The sequence below is a fragment of the Bufo bufo genome, chromosome 2 (genome assembly GCF_905171765.1).
Source record: "Bufo bufo chromosome 2, aBufBuf1.1, whole genome shotgun sequence".
Taxonomy (NCBI): Eukaryota; Metazoa; Chordata; class Amphibia; order Anura; family Bufonidae; genus Bufo; species Bufo bufo.
In genome coordinates, this window is record NC_053390.1 from 50,624,295 (window position 1) to 50,651,500 (window position 27,206).

The following is a 27,206-nucleotide window of genomic DNA, read 5'->3' on the forward strand; positions in this document are numbered from 1 at the left end:
AACCAACAATAACACAATCAGCCACTAGGTGGCAGCATTATCCTATACACAAAGCTCAGTATAAGAAGTGCAATGAATATATATCATTTAACCATTTATAACCAAGAGAGCCATCGTACACCTTCACACTGACTTGACATACCTGAAAATTGACAGCGATGATGAGAGCAGTGGCCGTCGTGACAGCAAACGACTGGTAATCTGAGGGAGCCTCACCATCCTGCCCCATGGTTAACAAAAAGGCTCCATAGGGGATGAAGAAGATGATCAGGGAGGTCACGACACCATGGAAGAGGCTAAGGAAGAACTTCTTGTAGTTGAACAGCAGATCCTTTTGGCCAGGGATATACAAACGTGGGAAGCGCAGACTCAGCTTGTCACTGACATCCTGGAATAAGACGTGAAGCTTTAAAACCAGAATACCACATGTCTAGAGTTGGATGATAAGGGGTTGCCAGACACCTATGGCGCCACTTATCTTGGTGACAAACTACACAACCAGATGAGTTGAGAATCAGTCCTGTCCAATCTGTGTTTCCCTCAATGACACGTTCCAGGGGACGGTCTGACAGTCAAGACAGAGGTCTATGGCTAGCTTATGTGGGGAGGGGGGGGGGGCTTGAAGACAATACGCAGAGGAATAGAGCTAGCTTATGTTGGGGGGGGAGGGATGGAGACCATCAACTGAGATCTACTGTGATAATATGGCTTGGGTAAGAAAACTAAGATCAATAAGGTTGGCCACGACAGATCCAGCACTCACTCCTTGCTGCAATACCAACATACCATGCACATGCAGCAGAGCCAACACTGTAGGTCACTGGGGCAAGTAATTGCAAGCTTGTCTTATCTGACTACATACCCCATTAGGAAAGATGGACATTAAGAAACTAAAAGACTGCTGTAGAGCATCAGACAAACAAATTTCCAGTATAACTTCCGTCATTTCTCCAATACCAGTACGGTAATACTCCATTAGGATCATCCTATGGTTCTAGCAGGCACCAGTATAAACCAGTGTGACTTACCTGATCCAACAGCCCAACAAGGAGAACAGGGAGACTGGTGTACAGGACGTTGTAAAGTGCGATAAACCAATCTTCATATACAGTCTGTAGGAACAGAGACGAATGGAGTCACATTTTATGTGTGTGATCAAAAGTGAAGAAGGGGTTAAAAGATCGATATTAGACATGATGGTTGTGGGTTAATATCCCTGGAGGTCTGTGGTGCTCTAGTGGTTAACCATATAAAGTAGACTTCAGCACAAAATGATTCCGTGCAATTCAATCGTAGTTTATTAAATTAATTCAGCGGCTATAATTTCATGACATTTCGACCGAATGGCCTTCTTCAGACTACAGCAAATGGATAACATAAATATAATTAATTCAAGTGGTTAAAGGGAATCGGTCACCTATTTTGACCATATAAAACCGTCAACATAGCAATGTGCAATAAAGTGCCTTCATTCCTGCATGTGTCTTCTTTCTTTCATTCTTATTAAAAAGCGATTTTTCTGATATGCAAATGAAGTCTCAAGGTGCCCAGAGGGGCGTTATTACTGTGCTCTAGTGCCCAGCCCGCCTTTCTTCCAAGCCCAGCACGCCTCCTAAGAAATATGGCCGAACGGCGCCGCCCCCTCCGCTACGTCATTTAATTTATTCACTGCACCTTCCTGGCTTTCTCTTCTCTTGTCCTCCGAAATCCTGCGCAGGCGCAGTATCGCTGAGTGCCTGCGCCTGTACGATACTCCTGCTGGCTCCGCGCATGCCCAGTGACACTATTGAGGCTGTTGCCCTCTGGAGCAGAAGTATCGTACAGGTGCAGACACTCAGCGATACTGCGCCTGCGCAGGATTTCGGAGGACAAGAGAGGAGGAAGCCAGGAAGGTGCAGTGAATAAATTAAATGACGTAGTGGAGGGGGCGGCGCCGTTCGGCCAGTATGTGGGAGGACATTTATTTCTTAGGAGGCGTGCTGGGCTTGGAGGAAAGGCGGGCTGGGCACTGCAGGGGGGCGTTACTGGGCACTAGAGCAGAGGAACCTTGAGACTTCATTTGCATATCAGAAAAATCGCTTTTTAATAAGAAAGAAAGAAAGAAAGAAAGAAAGAAAGAAAGAAAGAAAGAAAGAAAGAAAGAAAGAAAGAAAGAAAGAAAGAAAGAAAGAAAGAAAGAAAGAAAGAAAGAAAGAAAGAAAGAAAGAAAGAAAGAAAGAAAGAAAGAAAGAAAGAAAGAAAGAAAGAAAGAAAGAAAGAAAGAAAGAAAGAAAGAAAGAAGACACATGCAGGAATGAAGGTACTTTATTGCACATTGCTATGTTAACGGTTTTATATGGTCAAAATAGGTGACAGATTCCCTTTAACCGTTTATTGCAATCTATATACATAAAGAAGGACGTATATATGTATGTATGTTCCGCGATCACTCAAAAACGCAACCATTGTTTTCAACGAAACTTGGTATACACATCCCTTGCTACCTGGAAAGAAATCTTGTGGGGGTCTCAGCTCTCTAGGACGTACTGTTCCTGAGATAGTCCCCAAAAATTACCGGCATTATCCAATACAAGCCTGCAAGTCTTTCTCGTCATATCCCAACTACCATACACACGGTCACATGTTGTCACGGTCCCTCCTGTGAGAGAGGTGAGAAGATCAGATAGACTTGCTGCACGTGAGGCTATCTGACAGGTCTCTGTTTTCCTCTATGTATGTTGTTGTTTGGCAGGATCTCACCTCTCCTCAGGTTTTGCTCGTTATCAGTGATGAGGCTCCATTTAGATCTGTAACACCCCAGAGTTGGGCTACTAAACGCTTTTACCCCGCTACAATCTGCTAAGAGCATTAACACGGTCATTTGATGCGATTTCCCTCATGTCCTTCACAACTGTGCAGAGGAAACCATTTTAAATGTGATATTTTCCTTGTAATGTTTCAGGTCTACCAGCAGGTGGCGGCATCGTTGGTAGGAATAGTTTTAATGTTATGGCCATTCAGAATGCAACGTTCCTGTTCTGTTCTGCCCACCTGCTTAAGGGAAGTGGAGTTTCCCACATCCTGCAGCAAGGGAGGAAAAACCAGTTAGATCCAGTTAGTTCTAGCTCTCCCTGCATGGGGAAGGCTGTGTGTGTAGGAGCTCCCGGTTCTAGGGATCCAAGCCGGGATCTTGTCTCGGCTGAGACAAAAGATCATCATTCCCAGTCTGAGCCTTCAGCCTCAGCCGGTGAAAACAAGCAGCCACCTCCAGTATTCCAGGAAGAACCATACCCTGTGAGCACAACTGTGAGCACCGTCCAGAGACCAGGAGAAGCTAAATTCCTCCTCAGCTAGTCAGTCCCCCACACAGCAGAAGATAGTAATTCCTGCCACATTACAGAGCCACAAGCAGACGACTTATCCTGCAGAGAGCTCCAGGCACATGATAGAAGCAGAAGACATAGATTCCTGCCACACATTGCAAATACCTGCTGGGACCCAAGACTACTGCTGTATCTCACTTGGATGAAAGCTGCATATAGTAAAGACAAGTTTGAACTTTATTCCAAGTCTGGATCTCAATTATTGCTGCAAATCCCTCAATTTCTCCTACTAGCAGCACACTGATTTTATTGCAAGTGAGCCAGGATCCAGGAGTCCAGCCGTACCAGGGTAGGAGACACCGTTGACACCATTACCACACAGAGACATTACACCACTCTGGCATTCCTAACCTGGTACGTGAGTTGCAACACCTTAAAGGGCCCTGAGACTGTACCCTGCGCACGCTGCAATTGGAGTCACAAACAAAACTATAGACTTCTATACCCATATCCGGACCCACTGCATAATTTGGCCTCCGCGTAACCGTACCACGGTCCTGCTCATTGCAGATCCGCCTCACACTGCCGACCATGCTGTTGATAGTTGTATGAGAGAGAGAATAAGTTCGGCACTCACCAATGCTGGTTAAACTTCAAAGCTTTATTGCTACTTAAATGAAGACATCTAGGCAGGCTGGGGAGCGGAACATGCCCATCACTGGAGATCGGCGGTGACGGCAGTTTCGCGCTAAACTAGCGCTTCGTCGGACCGCTATGACATCTCTACGTACAAGCGTGCTACAAATAGGCCTCACTCCGACCATCACCATAGTGACGGCAGGACTCTCCATATACAAACATGGAAAAGGATATGTGTGAACGCAGCACATCAATACATATAGGCACAAAAACAGCCCTTAATTGAGACAAGAGAGAGAACGGACACGGATATAGAAATAGCAGTGGGAAGACAGGATTGGCGGGTAAGCGTCCCAGTGAATGAGAAATGTCATTATAGAAACACTGCCATGTCATTTTTGTCATTTAGACCATGGGGGCCAGTAGCATTGGTCTTTATGATCCACCGTGCCTCCCGCTGCAGCAAGAGACGATGGCGGTCACCACCCCTAGGGATGGGCCCAACTGCCTCTATGCCTGCAAACGAGAGGCACAGCGGATCACCGGCGTGTACAGCACGTACATTCTCCACGAGGCGGGGAGAACCACGGCCTGTTCTAATCGAGCCAAGATGCTCACGTACCGATCTCAAAAAGTGGTCTAATGGTTTTACCAATGCAAAACGTTTGGCATACACAAATTATGGCATAAACTACAAAGGACGTACGGCATGTGATAAAGTCCCCCACCTTATGTGTAGCACCTACCTACAGAATCTTATTCTGTGAATTACGGGGGTAAAAGGAACAAGTACCGAATTTATAATTCCCCACTGGCTTTTTGCTTTGTAGCCAATCGATTTGTTTAGGTTGCTTAACCACACTATGAACTGGTTTGTCTTTAAGGGTATGACACCTCTTAAAGGTTATTAAGGGCCTCTTTGATGTCAGATCCCCCAAACTTGAAAAAGGTCCCAATTGTTTAGAACGGCCTGCTTCACTAGGTCAGCGGCGGGGCTAAACTTGAATGCAAAGGAAAACCTATCACTAGCCCATTCCCTAATTCGTTCGACCAAGAGGTTGTGACGAGTGTGTTTGCCGGCACTATGCAAGGCAGCAAGAACGTCCCTCCGCGGGTAACCCCTCTCTAAGAGTCGCTCCTTTTGATGGGCTTGACGAAAGTAGCCCCTGTCAATGCTATTAATTCTGCGGAGCCGGATGAACTGCCCGAAGGGGACCTCATCCTTCACCGCAGAAGGATGGAAACTGGTCTGGTGGAGCAGCGAGTTTGTAGCAGTTGGCTTGCGAAAACCAGTAGTACACAGGGTGCCATCCTCGGCGGTGACTCGCACGTCCAAAAAGTCTGAGTCATCGCCGAAGTTAAGTGAAAACTTCATATTCATATGGTTGGTGTGATTCAAATATTGCACAAATTGCTGACAAACCTCCTCGCTGCCCGCCTCACACTGCTGACCACGCGGTTGATAGTTTCTGCTTGGAGTTGCTAGTGCTGGTTTGTCTTGGATCTCCTGCTTCTTCATACATCTCTAAGCTAAGCACTTGTTGCCTTCGCTGTTTCTTATTATCTGGTGTGTGTTGTTTCTAGGCCTCAGGGAGACGCAGGTTCCTTCATTCTGGAAGATACCAGCTGTCTGATCCCCTGCTAGGGCTCGTCAGTTTTAGCAGGGCTTCAGGTATCCGATGTATGAGTATTTCCACCATCAGGATCTGCTCATACTGGCAGGAGTTAGGGAAAGGCCTAGGGATTGCTAGGAGGTCACCATCCCTCTTCCTTAGGTTTTGAGGCCTACGGTAGATTGTTGTCTATTCTTTGTTGTGTGTATTTGGTGTTTTCCCTTCCTCTTAACCTGTGACATAATCAACCGCCCCAAACCGTTATCCTTTGTTTTATCAGTGCAGCTATGGATACTGTTTCTGCACTGGTCGATCGTATGCAGGGGCTGTCTTTGGAGGTGGCTGACCTCCGCACGGCCGTTGAACAGTTTCAGAGACCACAGGCGGTGGGTTCCGGCAGCGGGAACCAGGCCTGCCCTGAACCGAAGGTCGCTCTCCCAGATAGGTTGTCCGGGGGAAGTGACAACTTTGTTCGGTTCAGGGAATTGTGCAAATTATATTGCAGACTGCGTCCTAACTCTTCTGGGGAAGAGAGTCAGAGAGTGGGGATTATTATTTTGTTGCTGAAAGGTGACGCTCAGTCTTGAGCTTTCTCTTTGCAGACAGGTTCACAATCCCTCCGGTCGGTAGATGAATTTTTTTAGAGCTCTGGGATTTATCTACGATGACCCAGATCGGGTTTCCCTGGCCGAATCCAAGTTGCGTTGCTTGCAGCAGGGAGAGCGTTCAGCTGACTCCTATTGCTCTGAATTTAGGAAGTGGGCAACTGATACGGAGTGGAATGACCCAGCTCTCCGTAGTCAATTTTGTCAAGGACTGTCTGACAACCTGAAGGATGCCTTGGCATTTCACGCAAATCCAGAGTCATTGGAGGCGGCCATGTCTCGGTGGTGAGTATTGATAGACGCCTGAGAGAGAGATCTAAAGTTCCTCTCGCTTGGGACGTATTATCATACAGGGAAGCAGTCTCTTCTGACACTTTGGGTAAAGAGACACTCAAGCTCGTGTCTGGTGGTGATGAGCCAATGCAATTGGGGCAGGTCACACCTGAACCAGGTGATAGAAACTTTAGGGTCAAGAAAAGACTTTGCTTTTTCTGTGGTCAAGGAGGACATTTTATTAAACGTATGTGCTTATGTTAAACATCAAGGTGAAAAGGAAAAAAAAAAAAAAAGTCCTAATGTATCTAGTCCTCTTCTTCCTCTTGGTAGAGCAGCAATTTTTTTCATAGTTCTCTAAATTCTCCTTTAAGGACTGGTAGAGTCAAAAAGAGACTGCACCAGTACTGTAAAGAGATCTGACAACCAATGTACACATTTACACTGTACATGTAATGTGTCTAGTCCTCTTATCACTCTTTGTAGTGTGGATGGGGAAATTGAGAATGTACTTTTGTCTTTTACCGGTAGTACCCAATTTCTCCTGCCTGCCAAGGTGGTGCTAGATTCCAAAACTGTGGAAATGGAAGTATTTATTGACAGTGGGGCAGGGTTAACTTAGTGGATGGCCACTTTGTCTGTATGCATGGTTTGACAACAAGCGCATTAGACAAATATATTTCCGTGTTTGCGATTGATTCGTCCCCGCCCTCTCAAAAGTGTCTGTCGCAACTGGTCTTGGGTTAAAGTGCAAAAAAAGATTTCCACAAAGATTTTTTTATTGTCTGACCTAAAACATTTATTATTATTATTATTATTATTATTGTTGTTATATGATTTGAGCATACCAAATTTTTTTAAATAATGCATAGCTAATTTTAAATAGCTGTTTATTGTATTTTTTTATTTTTATAATACTTCCAATTGGTTTAAACTTTTTTTTTTTACTTGTTAAAAACTATTTAATAGATATATTTTTTTTACTGATATTTTGGTGTGATCTTGCACTGTCATATGTTGGACAAATCTAGGTATGCATTATCTCAGTAAGGCCCATGCTGTCCTGATCAGCCATGCCCCAGTATCTGCACTGCTGCTACCAGAAGTATCAGTTGATGATGTAAGATAATTAACAGGGTCCCACTTACCATGTGACATATCTAATATTTTTGTCTTATCTGGTAGAGGACCCCTTGGACCTCCCTTGGGCTAGGGTGCAATTGCTACTTCTGCAATCCCTATGGATGTGTTCCAGGTTATAGCTTGTGATAATGTCCTATAGTATGCCATAAACTCTTGTCTTCATTCTGCTGATGGAATTGCAGAGCAATAATGGGGACCCATAAATCCCAGCAGGGGCATACTGACAGAGGTGATTTCCTAATAACGTTCACAAAAAAAAAAAAAAAACTGTTAAAGACTGTAATTCTTTCTTCCACCAAAAAGGGGAGTTCACTGCATATGATATGAATTTATTATTGCATTCTATTAGAGCTGTAAAAATCCCCATGTAGTCAGCCCCCTCTAGTGGCAGCTGCAGGAATACAGAATGTCATGTCGCACTATGGATAAGTAAAGGGGATTTGGAGCACAGCCCAACCTTTATAGGAATTCCCGACCTATTTTTAATTAATTATAATATAACTAGCAGAAGGACCTGGCTTTGCACGGGTATATTTCATTTAATGTTTGTGTGTGTTGTTAAAAGATAGACAGTATCCCCCATAACAGTGACCTCTACAGCACCCTGCCCCTTTAACAGTGAACTCCACAGTCCCCCCACCCCTTAACAATGACCCTCTAACAGTGCCTCGTCACTTTAAAATGGGACCTCCACAGCAGCCCATCCTCTTAACTTTGACCTTCACAGCAGCCCGCTCCTTTAACCGCGAGTTTCACAGCACTCCACAGCGGCCTTCCCCCTTAACAGTGACCTCCACAGTGGCCGCCCCCTTAATACGAGGGCTACACGACGACATGTGCTGCGCAACATTTTGTCTCAACAATTTTTACAATGATAGGCTATGGTGTCGCACTGTGACATGTGACATACTGCGACACGACAGTTGCAAAAAATCCATCCAAGATGGATTTTTCTGCGATTGTCGCAGTCGCAGCATGTCACATATCGCAGTGCAACACCATAGACTATCATTATAAAAATTGTCGCGCGACATTGATGTCACTGTTAAGGCAATGTTGTGTAGCCCTAGCCTAAAGCAGTGAAGAAAAATGGCTGGGTTGTTAAGGAAACCTGGCGTAAAACTGTGTATGTGGAGACTAAGGTGTCACTGGTTAAGGGGAAGCGAAAATACCAAATACACACCACAACGAATAGACAACAATCTAGGCCTCAAAAGCTAAGGAAGAGGGATGGTGACCTCCTAGTAATCCCTAGGCCTTTCCCTAACTCCTGCCAGTATGAGCAGATCCGGATGGTGGAAATACTCATACACAGGATACCTAAAGCCCTGGTAAAACTGGCGAGCCCTAGGATAGGTAGCAGTAGTCGAGACAGCTGGTTCCTTCCAGAATGAAGGAACCTGCGTCTCCCTGAGGCCTAGAAACAACACACACCAGATAATAAACAGCGAAGGCAACAAGTACTTCGCTTAGAGATGTATGAAGAAGCAGGAGATCCAAGACAAACCAGCACTAGCAACTCCAAGCAGAAACTATCAACCGCATGGTCAGCAGTGTGAGGCGGATCTAAATTGAGCCTCATCACTGATAATGAGCGGCACGATGAGGCGAGATCCTGCCAAACAGCAACATACAGGAAAACAGAGAGACCTGTCAGCCTCACGTGCAACAAGTCTATCCGATCTGCTCACCTCTCTCACAGGAGGGACCGTGACAGTACCCCCCTCCCCCCCCCCCAACCTCTACGGGTGGCCTCCGGACAACCAGGACCGACTTTATCAGGATGCGCCCTGTGAAAGGCCCTCACAAGGAGACTGGTCGGTCACAGGAACCCACATTCTTTCCTCTGGACCGTAACCCTTCCAGTACACGAGGTACTGAAGAGATCCACGAAGAATACGTGAGTTCACTATCCTGGCAATCTGAAACTCAAGATTACAATCCACCATGACAGGAGGTGGTGAAAGGGAGGACGGTTCAGCAGGTTCAACATATCTTTTCAGCAATGACTTTTGAAACACATTATGAATCTTCAAAGCTTGTGGAAGCTCAAGACGAAAAGCGGATTAATAATGGCAGAGATCTTGTATGGCCCAATAAACCTTGGCCCCAACTTCCAAGAGGGTACCTTCAACTTAAAGGGTTTCTGTCACTAGAATTTGCAGTATTAAACTGGCTGCCATTAGCGATGTGCTAATGTCAGCTGCACCTAACTCTGCTATTCTAATGATTATCTGTGCCCCCGTTACTGTAGAATTCTTATTTTTATAATATGTAAATGAGCCTCCCGTCTCCCACCTCAAGTCACGTCTTCCAAGTGTTGATTGACGGGGCCAGGCATCGTTCGCATCCTTCTGCCTGCCCTGTGCCCTGGGGAAATATCGCACCGTTCGGTATTCTGCGCAAGCGCAGTGAGGAAGCTGGCAGCCTGTGGGCGTCCTACCCTCGCCACATAGCCCTCAACACAGTTACGTAACCCTGGCCACCAAAATCTTCGAGAAATGAGATCCACAGTGGATCTGCTCCCAGGGTGTCCCGTAAGAACAGTATTGTGATGTTCCTTAACCCTTTCATGACCAAGGGTCATTGATGCCCTAATGTCCAGGTCAAAATTTACAAATCTGACATGCGTCACTTTATGTGGTAATAGCTTTGGAACACTTTTACTTATCCAAACCATTCTGAGATTGTTTTCTCGTGACATATTGTACTTCATGATAGTCATATATTTGAGTCAATATATTTCACCTTTATTTATGAAAAAATCCAAAATGTACCCAAAATTTTGAAAAATTCACAATTTTACAAATTTCAATTTCTCTGCTTCTAAAACAGAAAGTTATACCTAATAAAATATTTATTACTTAACATTTCCCATATGTCTACTTTATGTTGGCATCATTTTGGAAATGTCATTTTATTTTTTTAGGACGTTAGAAGGCTTAGAAGTTTAGAAGCAATTCTTAAAATTTTTAAGAAAATTTCCAAAACCCACTTTATAAGGACCAGTTCAGGTCTGAAGTCACTTTGTGGGGCCTACATAGTGGATACCCCCATAAATGACCCCATTGCAAAAACTACACCCCTCAAGTTACTCAAAACTGATTTTACAAACTTTTTTAACCCTTTAGGTGTTCCACAAGAATTAAAGGAAAATGGAGATGAAATTTCTAAATTTCACATTTTTGGCAGATTTTCCATTTTATTGCATTTTTTTATTTAACACATTGAGGGTTAACAGCCAAACAAAACTCAATATTTATTACCCTGATTCCGCGGTTTACAGAAACACCCCACATGTGGTCGTAAACTGCTGTACGGGCACACGGCAGGGCGCAGAAGGAAAGGAATGCCATACGGTTTTTGGAAGGCAGATTTTGCTGGATTGGTTTTCTGAACGCCATATGTTTTTTATTTTTCTGCCGATCGTCTTGTGCAAGGGCTCGTTTTTTGCAGAAAGTGTTGAGGTTTTAATTGGTACCATTTTTGGGTACATAGGATTTTTTGATCATTCATTATTACACTTTATATGGCAAGGTGACCAAAAAATTGGCTGTTTTGGAACAGCTTTCATTTATTTATTTTTACAGCGTTCATCTGAGGAGTTAGGTCATGTGATAGTTTTATAGAGAAGATCGTTACGGACGTGGCAATACCTAATATGTATACTTTTTCTTATTTATTTAAGTTTTACACAATAATAGCATTTCTGAAACCAAAAAAATTATGTTTTAGTGTCTCCATAGTCTGAGAGCCATAGCTTTTATATTTTTTGGGCGATTGTCTTAAATAGGGTATCATGTTTTGCGGGATGAGGTGACGGTTTAATTGGTACTATTTTGGGGGTCATAAGCCTTTTTTATCGCTTGCTGTTGCACTATTTGTGATGTAAGGTGACAAAAATAGCTTTTTTTGGCACAGTTTTTTTTTTTTTTTTAATAGTGTTTATCGGACTGGGTCTATCATGTGATATATTTATAGAGACGGTCGTTACGGACGCGGTGACACCTAATATGTGTATTTTATTTTTTTATAGGAAAAGGCAATTTCTTTTTTTAATTTACATTTTTATTTATTTATTTTTCATTTTTATTATTTTCACTTTCCTTTTTTATCAAGTCCCTCTTGGATCATGAAGATCCAATGGGGCTGATGGCTGTACTATACTTTGCAATGCTCTTGCATTGCAAAGTATAATACTACTAGATGCCCTGTAGGTGGCAGCTCCAGATGCCTTTGCCATGGCAACCGGACGCCTTTGCAAAGCGTCCGGTTGCCATGGCAACCATCGGGCGCTGCTATCAGCGCTGCAGCCCCGATGGTTCAGAGAGGGAGCTCCCTCCCTCTATTAACCCCATGGATGCTGCAACCGCAGCATCTATGGGGTTACAGCAGAGTGTCAGCATAGAGCTGACACTCGCTGCTGATGGCGGCGGCTCAGGAATGGAGCCGCCGCCATCACACACAGCGGGGGCACAGGATCGGGGGCAGCGCTGGAATGGGGGGGGGGGTTGTATTGGGGTACGGCGGCTAACCTTGAGGGTGAGGGAGGCTGGGGCAGGAGGGGCGGGGAGAAGACAGCATGGGGCGGACTGCATCAGGGAGGGACTACATAAATATGGATCGGGCGGGGAAACTACTTCATCAGGGGCAGGCGCGCACAGGGGGGTGTTGGAGGAGCACAGATCGGGGGGCACAGGAAGGGGGCACAGATTGGGGGCCACAGAGACGCTACCTGATTTCAGGCTGTGATCTGCAGAGCGCAGATCAGAGCCTGAAACCGGCATTTTTTCCAATGCCGCGATCCGATTGGTTAGTCTGCACAGACTAACCAATCGGATCGATTGTCGGCAAGGGGCCACTCTGATTGGTCCCTTGCCGGCATTACTGAACTGTATGCTGTCCGTGACAGCAGCAGTGCGGGGGCAGAAGCTTTAATCCAAGCGCTTTGCAGCGCTTGGATTAAAGAACTGTCTTGACGTTTATAGACGTGATAGCTGCACATGCCCCGTGCAGCTATCACGTATATATACAGATTGCAGTCGGGAAAGGGTTAAACACCTTGTGTCGTAGTTCCGAAAGGACAAACTTCTTCCCTGGAGGACAGTAATCGGGTATCTCTCCCTGGGCCTCCAACACCTCTGCCTTAAGTTCAAGATAAGGGGCAGATACAACCACCCCATCAGCCAATATCTGAGCAGGATCCTCCGAATCACCCCCTCCCAGGAAAGCTACGCAACAAGGCATCCACCTTGACGTTTTAAATCACAGGACGATAAGTGACAATGAAATTAAATCTAGTAAAAAACAACAACCATCTGGCCTGCTTTGGGTTCAGATGTTTAGCCAAATGCAGGTAGGCCAGATTTTTGTGATCAGTAATTACCGTAATGGGATGAATCGCTCCTTCCAACCAGTGACTCTACTCTTCAAAAGCCAATTTAATGGCCAACAACTCTCTATTACCTACATCATAATGTCTTTCGGCAGAAGAGAGTTTTTTTTTAGAGAAAACTAGCACAAGGGCGCCATTTGCTAGGAGAAGGACCCTGCGACAAGACTTCTCCCTCCCCTACCTCTGATGCGTCACTTCCACAATAAATGGTTGGGACACATCCGGTTGCACCAGAATAGGAGCAGAAGCAAAACATTCCTTTATTGCTGAAAAATCATGCAATGCTTCTTCAGACCAGACTGAGAAATCCGCGCCTTTCTTAGTCATATCAGTTAATGGTTTCATAACAGTTGAGTAATTCAAGATAAATTTACGGTAGTAGTTGGTGAACCCCAAAAATCGCATGAGTGCCTTCAGATCTTCGGGTCGATCCCAGTCCAACACAACATGGACTTTTTCCGGATCCATACGAATACCTGAAGATGAGATTAGGTACCCCAGCAATTGCACTTCAGGGACTGCAAATACACACTTCTCCATTTTAGCATACAATTTATTCTCTCTTAGGATCTGTAAGACCTGTCTCACGTGATCCTCATGCGTCTCCATTAGTGATGAGCGGGAGGTGCCATATTCGATTTCGCGATATTTCGCGAATATTCGAATGAATATTCTTATTATTTTCGGCGAAATTGAATATTCGTAATTATTTAATTTTTCGCGAATAATATGCGATTAAAATAATCGTGCGATTTTTTTTTTTTTCTGTATAAGGCAATGTTCCTATGACTATGGCTAGGCTAATATGTGTATTAATATTGCTCTAACTTCGTATTTTAGAATATTCGTAATATTGCTCTAACTCCGTCTTTTAGAATATTACGAATATTCTAAAAGACGAAGTTAGAGCAATATTAAGAAATTTCGTAAAATACACATATTAGCCTAGCCATAGGAAAAAAAAAAAAATCATAAGATTAAAATAATCGTACGATTATTTTTTTTCGAGAAAAAAAATACGAATATTCGATTTCGCGAATATTTGGAACTATATTCTAAATATTCGCGAAATCTCGAAATTGCGATATTCGAGAAAAAAAAAACGAAATTCGAATATTCGCGCTCAACACTAGTCTCCATATCAGGGGAATAAATTAAAATATCATCCCGATAAACCACCACAAACCTGCCCACCAGATGATGAAAGATGTCATTGATGAAGTGTTGAAAAACCGCAGGAGCATTGGACAAACCAAAAGGCATGACCAGATTCTTAAAATGACCCTCAGGAGTATTAAAGACAGTTTTCCATTCGTCCCCTTCCTTGACTCTTATCAGATTATATGCACCCCTCAAATCCAACTTAGAGAACACCTTGGCGCCGACAATCTGAGGATCAAAGGAAGGGGATAGGGATCACGAATAGTGATGCGATTAAGCTCACAGAAGTCCAAACATGGCCTAAGAGTTCCATCCTTTTTTTTTTTTTAACAAAGAAGAACCCCGTCGACATTGGCAATTTGGATGGTCTAATATGACCTTTAGCCAAACTCTTGGTGATATACTCTCCCATGGCTACTCTTTCGGGTTCAGAAAGATTATACAACCGAGACTTTGGCAATCTAGCTCTGGGAATAAGGTTGACGGGGCAATCATACTCCCGATGAGGAGGCAACTCCTGGTCTCCACCCTTAGAGAATACATCAGAAAAATCCGAAATGAAAGGAGGTAACATTTTATTAGTTACAACAGAAAGCGACGTGCTGAGACAGTTGTCAAGGCAGAAATCACTCCAATTGAGAATCTGTCTCGCTTGCCAATCGATAGTAGGGTTATGTTTGGTTAACCATGGTAAACCTAACACCAGAAGAGCAGGCAAACCCTCCAGCACAAAACATGAAATGGATTCAATATGAGAATCTCCCACCTTTAGGTGAATGTCCTGCACCATTTGAGACAGACACTTTTGAAAGAGAGAGGAGGAATAACAGAAATATTTTTGTCTAATGCGCTTGTTGTCAAACCATGCATACGGACAAAGTGGCCATCCACTAAGTTAAACCCTGCCCCACTGTCAATAAATACTTCCATTTCCACAGTTTTTGAATCTAGCACCACCTTGGCAGGCAGGAGAAATCAGGTACTACCGGTAAAAGACAAAAGTACATTCTCAATTTCCCCATCCATACTACCAAGAGTGAGGACTAAACACATTACATGTACAGTGTAAACATGTACATTGGTTGTCAGATCTCTTTACAGTACTGGTGCAGTCCCTTTTCGACTCTACCAGTCCTTAAAGGAAATTTTAAAGGACTATGAAAAAAAATTGCTGCTCTCTCTCAAAAACAGTGCAACTCCTTTCCACAGGTTGCGTGTGGTATTGCAGCTCAGCCAAATTCATTTCAATGGAATTAAGCTGTAATACCAGACACAAACCAGCAACCATATTTTTCTAACTCTGGACAACTCCTTTAACATAACTAGAATATAGAACATTAGAGAAAATAACAACTTACTTGAGCGGAAAATCCATTGAAGAAGGAGTACCAGAAATGAACCAATGTAAACGCAAAATTCTTGTAGAAGAAAAAGCTTAGGAACTTGCACATGCGGATGTATGACCAGCGGCCATGGACCAAAATGAGTCTCTGGAGGTATCTGAACTGAGCGAAGGAGTAGTCACTGGACATCACGGCCTGCATTCCCTCCTGTCCGCTGATACCAACTCCTATATGGGCAGCTGTGAGAAACAAACAGCAGATATGGGTTGTAATGGCTTACTACGTACAGGTCAGTACACAGTCACCTACATACTGTATCCTGACTAGCTTCTCAAGGAACCATTGCAAGCTCAAGCCAAAGCTGGTTGAATGTTCAGTGGCTGCCTGTTATGACAATAGAAAATTATTAAAAAAGATCTAGCGTGACCTCCTTCTCCTCCATCAATGACAACAAATGGTTGGCATAGTCTACTAGTGCCTACAGTCATTAGGCCAATGCAAATCCAAAAAAAAGGGCTAAAATATTGTTTCCTGCAGCCACCACTAGGGGGAGCTTACTGCATACAGCACATACCGTACACTGAGCTCAATAATAAAACCGGCAGCTGGGAATTTGGCAGGTCTGTTTTTCTGATACAGACCTCTCATTGCTAGGAGATCCCTCCTTACAAGGGCCTTTCTAGCACTGTGCACTTGAGGCCTAAATCCTGTTTTTTCTTTGCTGGTTCCTTGAGTTCCTGGATGACTGCCACATTCAAGTGTATCTATGTCCATCGGCTCCCTGCCCACTATTAAATCTAGTAGGTGGGTATTAGTAAGCTGGTAGAGCAAAAAAAGGGGGTTTATTTCTCTGGGGGCTAAAAGAGGGCCAAATACCCTATGGGGGCACAAAAGAGGATTATTACTGCCTGAAGGGCACGGATTGTAGCGTCAGCGTGGGCCACAAAGGGAGAATTTTTACTATGTAGGGGTACAATGGTGGCAACAATCACTTTGTGGAGGCACAATTGAAAAATGATTACTGTATGGAGGCACTAGTGGTGTAGGGCACACAGCGGGGCTTTGGGGGAGGGTAGCAGCATGATGGGTAGCTTGTGTGCACAGATGAGCCCTGGAAACAATCTTCAAAAGTCACCATATAGATACTGTATGTGGACTCCAGTATATAAATAAAATTTTCTTTTGGGGGGACCAAATATATGCCTTAGGGCACGTACCCTGTAATTTCTAATACTTTAGCCATGCCCCTTCCTGTTTTAGACAATGCCCCTTCCTCCTGATCATTAGCGATTCTGATTATTGTACACATCTTACTTTTAATCATGTTGACATCATTTGCACCGTCTCCAATAGCCAAGGTGATGGCTTTCTTGTACTTCTTCACCAGTTCAACCACCATGGCTTTTTGCTTTGGAGTCACCCTACAGCAGATGACAGAACTGCACTGGCAGGCCAGGTCCACAAAGTTCTTCTGTCTCTGCTCCTTTAAGGCGTAAATCTTCTGTTTCTCTTGCAAATCCTTTTGCTTCTCCTCTGCGGTTCTGGGAAATTTCAGCTTCAGGCGTTTCTTCCTTTTTTTCTTCTTTTCCAGAAGAATTTCATTCTGATCAGGAAAAAGTTATATATTTCATTGTTAAGTCAACATCTAGATATAAATCACTGTAACCATGTGGACCTTTTTGAAGACTTTTTCTTTGTTGACCTTCAGTTACCATAATATCTTACAGTTCAAGGACTAACAAGGATTAATCTAGGATTTTTCTGATTGTTACTGGAATCCATCAGCATGGTGTTGACAGACCCACCCTGATCAGATTAGCCGAGTTCCTATCAAGCTATGGTCTCCAATTCCATAGTATTGCATTGTTTGTTTGTTTTAAAATTGTTTTTATTGGTTTTACAGCAGTAGGATGTACAATCTTTGTTTGCCTACATAGGCATGAGAACACGAATGCATCTGAAGTTGTACAGTCGTATGAGAAAGTGCATATCACATAATAACAAATAAAAGGGGGGGTACAATAACGTAGGGAGGTCTGAGGGGATGAAAAGGGTGGGGGGGGGTAAGAAAGAACTCTTCAGAGTTACCAAAAGGTAGGACTAATACCAAGTCGTTGCTGCTATGCTACCTTCGATGGTCACGATATCTCTAAAGCTATACAAATCAGGTCGAAAAACCTCTGTAATCTTTCCATGGTTTCCATATCGCTTCAAATCTGTGTGGTGTTCGGGCTTCCCAGTGAGCTATCTGCTCCAGGCGGTACAATTGATCACATCTAGCGATCCATTGTTTTAATGGGGGAATCTCCGTTTTTTTCCAATAAACTGCAATGAGTATTCTGGAAGCTGCCAGTAAAATCTGGCTCAACTTTTGCGTATCTTTAGGGTACCTGAGATCTCCGAACACCCCAAAGAGACATACCTTCGGAGAGACCGGAAAAGGTATCTTACATATCTCCGACAGGACTCTACATATTTTTTCCCAGTAAGGAGAGATCCTATTACAATTCCACCATATATGGCTATGATTACCTATATCCTGTTCACATCTCCAACAGTTTGGACTACATTCGGGGAACATTCGGTTAATTCTTTGTGGCGTATAGCACCATTGAGTGAGTACCTTATAACTATTCTGGACACACCTGGACACTCCATGAGGAGCTGCCAATACACTCTTTATTTCCCTTGTTGAAAACTGAATACTTAACTCATCTTCCCATTTAGATATGAACGAAAACTTGTCTGAGCGGGATAAGGACTGTAGCAGGCTATATAATTTAGACATTTTACCTTTTGTGTCTTTTACTTGCAGGACCATTTTTTCAAAAGTGGAGTTTTCTAAAGGGGTACTCAAGTTTTTAAGATGGGACTTGATAGAGTGAAGAAAATGTGCTCTTTGGAAGTCTGACAGGCCCGCTACTATAGGGTGTTTTCCTAATTCTTCAAAAGTTGGAACATCATTGTCTGGGCACAACGCCAAGACCGGTGTGGTATTAGCTTTGGCTCTGTCCGATACGGTTTCCCAAAACTGAGTCGAGGAGTGGCAGAGTATATCCCGAACCTGCATTAGGGTGAGGTAATTAGATAATAGATGCTGTGTCCATTTGGAATCTTTCCACATGTCCATAGCATACTTGGCGATGATGCTACACGTTTGTAATCTAACGTGTTTTGGGGAATGTTCCAAAAAAATTAGGGAGTGAAGTGGGAGATTTAGCATATTGCATTGTTTTAATACAGTGGCTCAAATTTCCAACCCACCTTGTCTTGGACAGTTAAGAACTAGTCACTGACTGAAGAATGTCCCTCCCCCGCGGTTCTGCTCAACCTTCATAGGCAGGTGTGGGGCTACTGGGTTATATACCTTGGGTGTTGGGTGAAAGGGATAGGCACCAACAAGTCATTTTGCCTTGTGAAGGCTATTTAGATATATGGCTAGGGCCTCAAAGTAACATCTTCCAAGTGAAGGAAAATATAGATATCGTTTTGTCCATAGGGTTTTATGGTGACCCAAGTTTGGTTTATCAGAAGCTCTCAGACCTCACCCCATTGAGGACTAAGATGTACGTGTAGAGAAATGGTTATAAAACTGTGCTCCAATCAAACGTATATGTGCCATAACACCTGGATATAGGGCCCTTGGAGGCTGAAACCAAACAAGTGGTCTGTATACCTTGGTTTAAAGAGTGTTGGGACCTGTGTAGGGATCCCTTACAAAAAAAAAAAAAAAAAACTCTACAAAACAAGATCGAGGAGCATTTACAGGAATAACTTTAAGCTCTTGGGCCCCAATGCAAAATCTGTCAAAGGATTCCCCACTTACAATGGTCCGTTTATAGTGCTGGTATATACTTATGTGGCAGATAATCTGGGTTCTCACCAGAGAGGAATAAGTGGCCCAGGTGGGTTGAGGTGTGGTGGCATTAACCAGATGGGAGCCCATAGTAACATTTGCTGTAGAACTCTATGTAGGTCTCTGACTCTATAATGACATATTTACTGGGTGACATACCAGCCAAGAACCGGTTAATATTAGAGAACATTTTTCATCTCCTTGGAAGAAGGGCTCCGGGTCATTGGCACCCGGCCTTGGGTTGCCTCCACTCCGGTTCTTCTGATTTTCCATCCTCGTCTGCAGCAGAGCACTGGGGAAAGAAATTCGAAGCAAAGATATGAGCAGTGAAATATCGTGAAAGTGGACAGGAGGCAGTACAACCTCAAATAAAATCCATGGATATGGGTAAAAAAAATAAAAAAATAATTTACACTGGCTTCTTATTTGCAGAATGAAACAACCAGGTGTCCACCCTAATTTCATAATGCATGGCCTGATTTATATAAATAAAATAAATCAGCTGTCCAGCTGTTGGAAGGGGACTCGGGTGAACATTGTGACCTCTTCCTAGGTCAATGATGTCAGATCCATCAGTCACAGAATTATATTTTTTAACACTGTCACTTACTTAATGTCCTCTCCGTAATAGATCTTTGTCTCATCTGTTAAAAGCTCACAGGCGAAGCCAATATTTTCTGCTGTTTCTGGAAGAAGGAGGAAAAAAAAAAAAAAACATTATGTAAATTAAAGGGGGGGGGGGGAGAAAAAGTATGAGCAATTGTGAGCTGAATCAGAGAGATGGTCGTCCATGCAATATCACATTTCGCCTGTAGTGGCCGCTGCAGAGGAAATGAATCACTGGCCGAGCAATTCAGCTGATGAGTAGAGGTCTCTGAAGCCAGACCTGCCGCAATCAGTCCGATCACTGGGCCAGCTTCAATTAAAAACAGAGCTGTCTTGATGCAGATTGCTTGTCCCACCAGTAGTTTCAGAGTGACGGTAGTAGAAATCTTAGTATTGTCAACTTGACAGCTTTTTAGCTCTGCTCCATTACTGTGATCATAGACTGCTGCTGAGTTGCAATGTCTGCAGTCTAAACTCTAAAATGTTATATTAATATAATTCGGAATGAGAAAGGAATGACTTTTGTAATTTTCTTTCAGTTACAAAAATGCTCCAGTTGTGAGATATTCTGTGCGAAAATATGTACGTCCACCTGAGCTGCACAAGCATGGACACACATGTTCAGTTTTATCCTTGAACTGCCACCAGCCATATCGACCATTAGAAGCTGGGACAGTTACGGGGAGAGACATGCCCCCCGAACTCTGATAGGAAGAGAGCGGCAGCAGATGGGACACCCCCTGAGCTGTGATAAGGAGAGCACTGCAGCAAAAAGGACACACCCCTGAGCTGTGATAGGGAGTAAGCTGCAGCAGAAAGGACAAGCCATCTGAAAGGACATGCCCCCGAGGTGCATGAAGAAAATTTAGAAGAGGAATTGGAGTAATGAATGGGGAGATCTTTGTATCCATTTGAACGGATCGTGTGTATGATATCTGATGTTCATCTTTTAGATCGATCATGGCATAACCCCCTTTAAGGTTGTTCTACCCCTTCCCCCATGCTTTTTACTGCAGCTCTGCTTGTTGAAATTACAGCTATGTATACTGTGTGCACAATGTCAGTAGGAGGCCAGTAGAAGGAGAACCAAATGTGATTACAGCAAGATTATCAGAAAACTGCTGCCCATATATTGAGGGGAATGGGCGTCAATAAAGGAGGAGGTCTTGAATATCATAGACATCGCAGAGAAAATAGTCACATCATTACATGTCGCTTACCTTTTTTATCCCCAGTGAGAACCCAAATCTTTATGTCTGCTTTGGCAAGTTTAGAGATTGTATATGGTACGCCGTCCTGCAACTTGTCTTCAATGGCGGTGGCGCCCAAGAGCTGCGACAATGTGACAGGAGGTCAGCAGATATAACAGAACAAACAGCAAAACAGAAGGTATGCATTTCCTGGGTGAACCTACCACTAGGTTGGTCTCTATCTCTTCGTATACTTTATCCAGAGCCTCGTCCCGATTGGTCATGTCCACGCTGGCCTCATGAAACTTTTTATTCCATTTCTCAAACTCTTCGTGGCTGATGTCCTTGTAGCAAAGACACAAGGTCCTAAGAGTCTCATTGGCAAATACCTGGAGGTAATGACAGTATAAAAACGACCTGGTCAGCACACTGATTTGAATGCAAACTGTAATTCCGCCTTTGTCCTGCGGTGGAGCTGCAGGGGAATTAAACACTTCCTGCCAGGTCCACCCCTAGATCACAACCGATCGCTGGGGGGTCAACCTCTGAATGTGAAGGTCTCCACTTCTCTTCTGGGCTCGACATATTCCGACATGAGTGGCGTGAGATGACTGGCTCTGGCTGTGAAACACAACCATGGTTTTATCTATGATGCTGTGTCTGAAGTTGGTTATGCTATATGTGTCTGTGTGTGGCCACTTAATGGTTGTGTTGTGAACTGCAGCCTGTCATGGGTTTTGCTAAGATTTTGTGATAATGTTTTAAGTTTGTATTATGTAAAATCAGAGCCCGTAATGAAATTAGTAGGGTGGACATCTCCGTAGATCAGGGATGCCCAACCTGCGGCCCTCCAGCTGTTGCAAAACTATAACTCCCAGAATACTAGGACAGCCTACAGCTATCGGCCTACAGCAGGGCATGATGGGAGTTTTACAACAGCTGGAGGGCCGCAGGTTGAGCATCCCTGCCGTAGATGATGGAGGGAGCTTCAGTAATTATATACTGCCTAGATACTGGCATTTAATAAAATGGGCATTAACTTTAAAGGGGTAGTTCCATGGAGACATTTATGCCCTATCCACAGGATAGAGGATAAGTGTCTGATTGCCAGGAGTCGGAGTGCTCGGGCAAATCATGGGAACAAGGGCCCGCTTGAATGGAGCAGTGGTCACTCGCATATGCACTGCCCTGGCCTCCTGAATTCAACTGTATCGTCATCGTATTTGGTTCCACTGGGGCAGTATAGTGTTCGGCACTATGGTATTGCTGGCTGTGCCCACTTCTGTTGTCTCTGCCTACATATGTTCACCTTCACCTTATGTCAGTTTGGACCCAACTACAACATGGGGCCACTTTTAGGTTTTTTTCCAGGGCCACTTTAAGTTCCCAGTTCTACCCTGGGACTGACTGAGATAAACCACATTCACTCTGCCATTTCCAGCAATCCCCTAGACTTCGATTGGGGGGCAGCATGCATGTGTGACCACTGTCCAATTCAAACAGTGGAACACAGGACCCCCATTCTTGTGATTGTCAGGCTCTCCAGCATTCATATCCCCACCAATCCTGTGGAAAGGTGATAAGGGGTTTTAATAGAACAACCCCTTTAAGAAGGGGAGCTGGACTATGCATGCTGATGGAGAAGAGGGGGTAACTTGTAGAGCTGTAGCTAGGTTTTTCTTCACCAAGAGCAAAGGTCAAGTTTATTGCCCTAGCCCTGTACCTAAATGCCCTTGCTAAGTAAAGTAACTTGTTGGTGAACCCTTGGCACCCAGAACTCACATCCAGAGCCTCCTGGGTGGCGTCCTTAATGGGGTTATTTGGATCTAGACGCTCATATATAACCGTGTCTGCCCCTTTACAGTACAGTCTGATTTTTCCACTTGGCTCACGCACTGAAAAAAAAAAAAAAAAAAAAAAAGATACACATTATAGCGATTTAGAATTGTGAATATAATCACATATAAAGAATGGCTGCAACCCACAAAATCACTAATTGTAGCTCAAATTTGTTCATTTACAGCCGAGGGATGCAACATGAATTTTGGAAACCTTTGTATCTGGATATTTACATTAAACATCACTGAATGTGGCTCAACTGCAATACCAGATGCAACCATGGATGAGGGTGGTGTCGTTTCCTGGGGGGGGCAGATGCCTTCTAATTTCTTACAACCCCTTTAAGAGTAGCTGTATATGATTTGACTTGAGTCTGTTGGAAGGAGTTTTTAACATGCCTAAAAAAAGGGGCAGCAGAGATTATTGGTAAATTGTTTTTTGGATATAACGATAAGGTTAATCTGAGATTAAAATGAATGTCTATCCTTTTCATCTTAAAAAGATCCACAATTCTGCACAGATCCGTTTCTTAATATATCTTTATAGAATTTTAAGCTCCATTTTTCTGATACACAGCTCTAAATCCCCTGCATAGCCCTACAGCTAAATGATTCCATTCTGCCTGCGCAGCCACCACTAGGTGGAGCTCAAGAGCTAACCGAATACTGTGTTATTATTTCAACAGTATGCAGGAAGCTCCCTCTGGTGGTTGCTGAAGGCATCTACCTTATCCATCTGCCTTTCTTTAAAATTAATCGGCACATGTGTAAACAAAAGCTTACCTATAACAGACATACGCTTTCGGTCACTGTTGAAATCCAGAATGCCAAGAACTTCATAGGTGACTTCCTTCTCCAGTTCACTGATGGTGATAGTACTCTGGGTTCTGGACAGAAACACAAAGCCGAAATTCCTAGCGGCAGTTACTAGGGCCCCTTCATCCGGTGATGCCGCCTGGTAGGCTATTTCACCACCTGGAACCAAGATGGAAGAGCTCAGTAAAACTGGGAAAAAAAGTCATTAGCCGTATCCGCCATAAACGGAGAGCTGAACGTACCGTCCGTCTTCTCCACCATTACTGTATGGCACAAGGCGAGAAGCTTGAAAAACAGGCGAACGTCGGGATCTTTTCCTGACCGGATTTGGTCAATCAGATAATGGTCGTCAAATGTAAACTTTGGGTCTGCCAAAGGATTCCAGCCAAAATCTACCTGCTGCAGGTCAGAGACGGTAACCAATTCATTCACAGGCTATAGCAATGTGTAAATCATGACCTATAAGGCCCCCCCCCCGCAAGCAACCGTATCCGCTTTGCGGTCTCCAAATCGCAGATCCGCAAAGTACGGATTCATTCCATGTGCATCCCGCACTTTTTGCCGGTCCCATTGCAAAACGGACAAGAATAGGACATGTCCTATAAATTTGCTGCATAGCCAAACTGATGTGGACAGCAGACCAATAACATCCGTGTGCTCTTCACTTTTTTGAGGCACATGCAAAAAAAATATGCGGATCGGATGCAGACATAAAATACGGTCATGTGCATGAAGCCTAAACGTGTGATTATTTTTGTAAGGATTGATCCAATGTATATAAATCAAAAGAATGAAACAGTTTTCAGTGTCTCACCGTTTTGTGTATACAGCATCTATTCAGACTTACACGTTTCCATGGCTACAGACTACAAACAAACCCTGTGTGTAGTCTGATCGTGCAGTCATGTTACTCCACTCCCTCTGAGCCCTCTTTTTGCTAATCTATAGACCAGTGATGCCCAACCTATCGCCCTCCAGCTGTTTAAAAACTACAACTCCCAGCATGCCCTAATGGCTGTAGGCTGTCAAGCATGGTGGAAGTTGTAGTTTTGCAACAGCTGGAGGGCCGCAGGTTAGGCATCCCTGCTATAGACAGTTAAAGAAAGCAGAAAGAAGACGGGAAGACATGACTGCAGAATCAGACTACGCAGAGTTTCTTTTTAGTCTGTAACCATGGAGACGCATTACTTTTTATACAGAACAGTTTTTTGTTTTTGTTTTTTTAAGTTAAGACAAATATTTTCAAGTGGATACATCCTTTGTATCCAGAGTACATTGTCCTTGGCAAACAACTTATTAATAGGACCTACATCCTGGTTATTTCCAGTTTTAAGTACTTGCTAAAAACCCCTTTCAAACTCCCAAAAAGAGCCAACATTGGAGATTTTCGCATTTTCCAATCTATGCCTTCAAGGGATTTTCACGATTGCATACACATCGATGCTTTCTTCTACAAACAGCACCACACCTGTCCGCAGGTTATCTGCGGTATTGCAGTTCCAACATATTCACTTTGATGTAACGGAGCTGCAGTACCAAAAACTCAACACACAGAAAAATGTGGCCCTGTTTTTTAAAATAAATCAGCCACATATTTCTTATCCCAGACAAACCCTTTAATACAATCCTGTTATCAGCTGCTATGATTTTTAATAAAACAACTTACAGGAAGTCCAGAGAAATCATTTTTTCAGCAGACATTCGGGATGACTTACCTCGCTATAAATAGACTTGTTTGCCGCTCCCTGTCTATGTTCACCTAGAACCAAACAGACATGGTTAAATTCTATAATGTCTCTCCGGTCTAACAGGAGGAGCCACAGAGAAAGGCGGAGAGAGCAGGGGCTGTGCTTGTCCATGAAGCCTGGGTGACTGTGAGACTAAAAGACACAGCCGCTAAACATGGCTGCTGTATCTTAGTTCCTACTAATAAGAGGTCAGGAGCTTAAAGTGGAACTGTCATGTTTTCATCAATTTTATCCTATGTTACTGCTGCAGCATTATGCATAAAGCAATCTTTAGTTTCTTCAGTTTTCCCCTTAGTTACAGCTGTTTTAATCCCTACAATATAAGGATCTTTTCAAAATGGCTCCCCTGCCAGTTCTCTATAGCCAAAACTGCCTTCCCTCACTTCACATACACAGCTTTCTGCCAGCCAATCAGATTGGATTACTGAGAGACACGCCTCCTCACTCTGAAGCCTAACACGAGCAGTGCCACCTATTCACTGCCAGGCGCCATTCAGCCACTGTCTGAAATCCTGTGCCACCAGGGCAACATAAAACAGTATGCTGCCTTGTGCCCTCTGCCAGTCTGGCACTGTCCTGCACCCTGTACCATTCATAGCCCTTTAGACAGTCTGTGCCACCTATTAGGCTCCATGTGCACTGCTGGGCACCCTGTGCTAGTCAGAATCTATGGCCCCTAGTCAAGCAGCAGGTGTGCCCTGACCCCTGTACACAAGTGTGTGCCACCCTGCTGCCAGTCACTGTCCTGCAGCCTCTGACACCCTAGTGCAGGTTGTCAGAGTGCGGTTGCCAGGGGTGCTCACCAGGTTCTGCTCCTCGCTGTGCTCCAGGTCCACATTGCCTTGGCTCTTGCCAAGATCATGTGTCTTTGGCGCGTGATCCCGCGAGACCCACCTCTGGAGGTCACTGGTCTCGCGGGATTGTGCGCCCGAAGTCAGGGCCGGTGCAAGGATTTTTGTCAACAGAAGCAAATCTACATTTTGCCCCCCCCCTCCCCATCATTTCACATTTCTGCCCCTCATTATTCATGTCCATTTCTTGCCCCCCCCATCATTTGACATTTCTGCCCCTCATGATTCATGTCCATTTCTTGCCCCCCCATGTGCTAATATCATAGTGCCATCCTCTCCCCCTGCCCCCTAATGTGCCATTATCAAGTGCCTCTCTCCTCCCCCCTCCATGTGCCAGTATCATGGCGCCAATAGCCCCCCCTCCCCCGTGGCAGTAAAGTAACAGTCCGGTATTAAAAAAAAAAAAAAAAAAAACACTTTCAGAAAAGTTTCTCCTGGGATTCTAACTCACAACCTTTCATATCAGAGGCAAGGCATTTACCCTCACAGCTATGAGAGCTATATAGACAGTTACTTAAAAAAAAAAATATAAGACTTCTACTGTAGATAACTTTGATACTTAGTGTACATCTATACACATGACAGCTGCCCCAGTACACTGTGTATGGATGTAGCAGAGCTGGGTGTGTTGGGGACGTGTATGGATGTACAGTAAAAGTCTTATATATATTTTTTTTAGACAACTGGTAATACAGCTTTCATAGCTGTCAGGGGAAAAGCTTTGCCTCTGATGTGAAAGGTCGTGAGTTCAAATCCCAGGAGAAACTTTTCTGAAAGAAAGCCTAAATGAGATTTAAATACACCAGGGTCTCGTAGCTCTCTGCCCG

At 44.0% G+C, this 27,206-nt stretch overlaps 1 protein-coding gene across 1 annotated transcript in view; it reads right to left on the reverse strand.

Moving 5' to 3' along the window:
• Positions 1–27,206, reverse strand: part of LOC120992222 (phospholipid-transporting ATPase IC-like) — a 92,322-nt gene that overhangs the window by 5,907 nt on the left and 59,209 nt on the right. Inside the window, exons 14-25 of the mRNA XM_040421057.1 lie at positions 25,496–25,539; positions 24,023–24,179; positions 23,748–23,939; positions 22,909–23,021; positions 21,351–21,515; positions 21,157–21,268; positions 19,941–20,016; positions 19,490–19,622; positions 16,789–17,077; positions 15,490–15,713; positions 1,029–1,112; positions 143–388 (exon numbers count right to left, since the gene is read on the reverse strand). Of these exons, the coding sequence (XP_040276991.1) occupies positions 143–388; positions 1,029–1,112; positions 15,490–15,713; positions 16,789–17,077; positions 19,490–19,622; positions 19,941–20,016; positions 21,157–21,268; positions 21,351–21,515; positions 22,909–23,021; positions 23,748–23,939; positions 24,023–24,179; positions 25,496–25,539 (1,835 nt within the window). The remainder of the gene's footprint in view (positions 1–142; positions 389–1,028; positions 1,113–15,489; positions 15,714–16,788; positions 17,078–19,489; positions 19,623–19,940; positions 20,017–21,156; positions 21,269–21,350; positions 21,516–22,908; positions 23,022–23,747; positions 23,940–24,022; positions 24,180–25,495; positions 25,540–27,206) is intronic.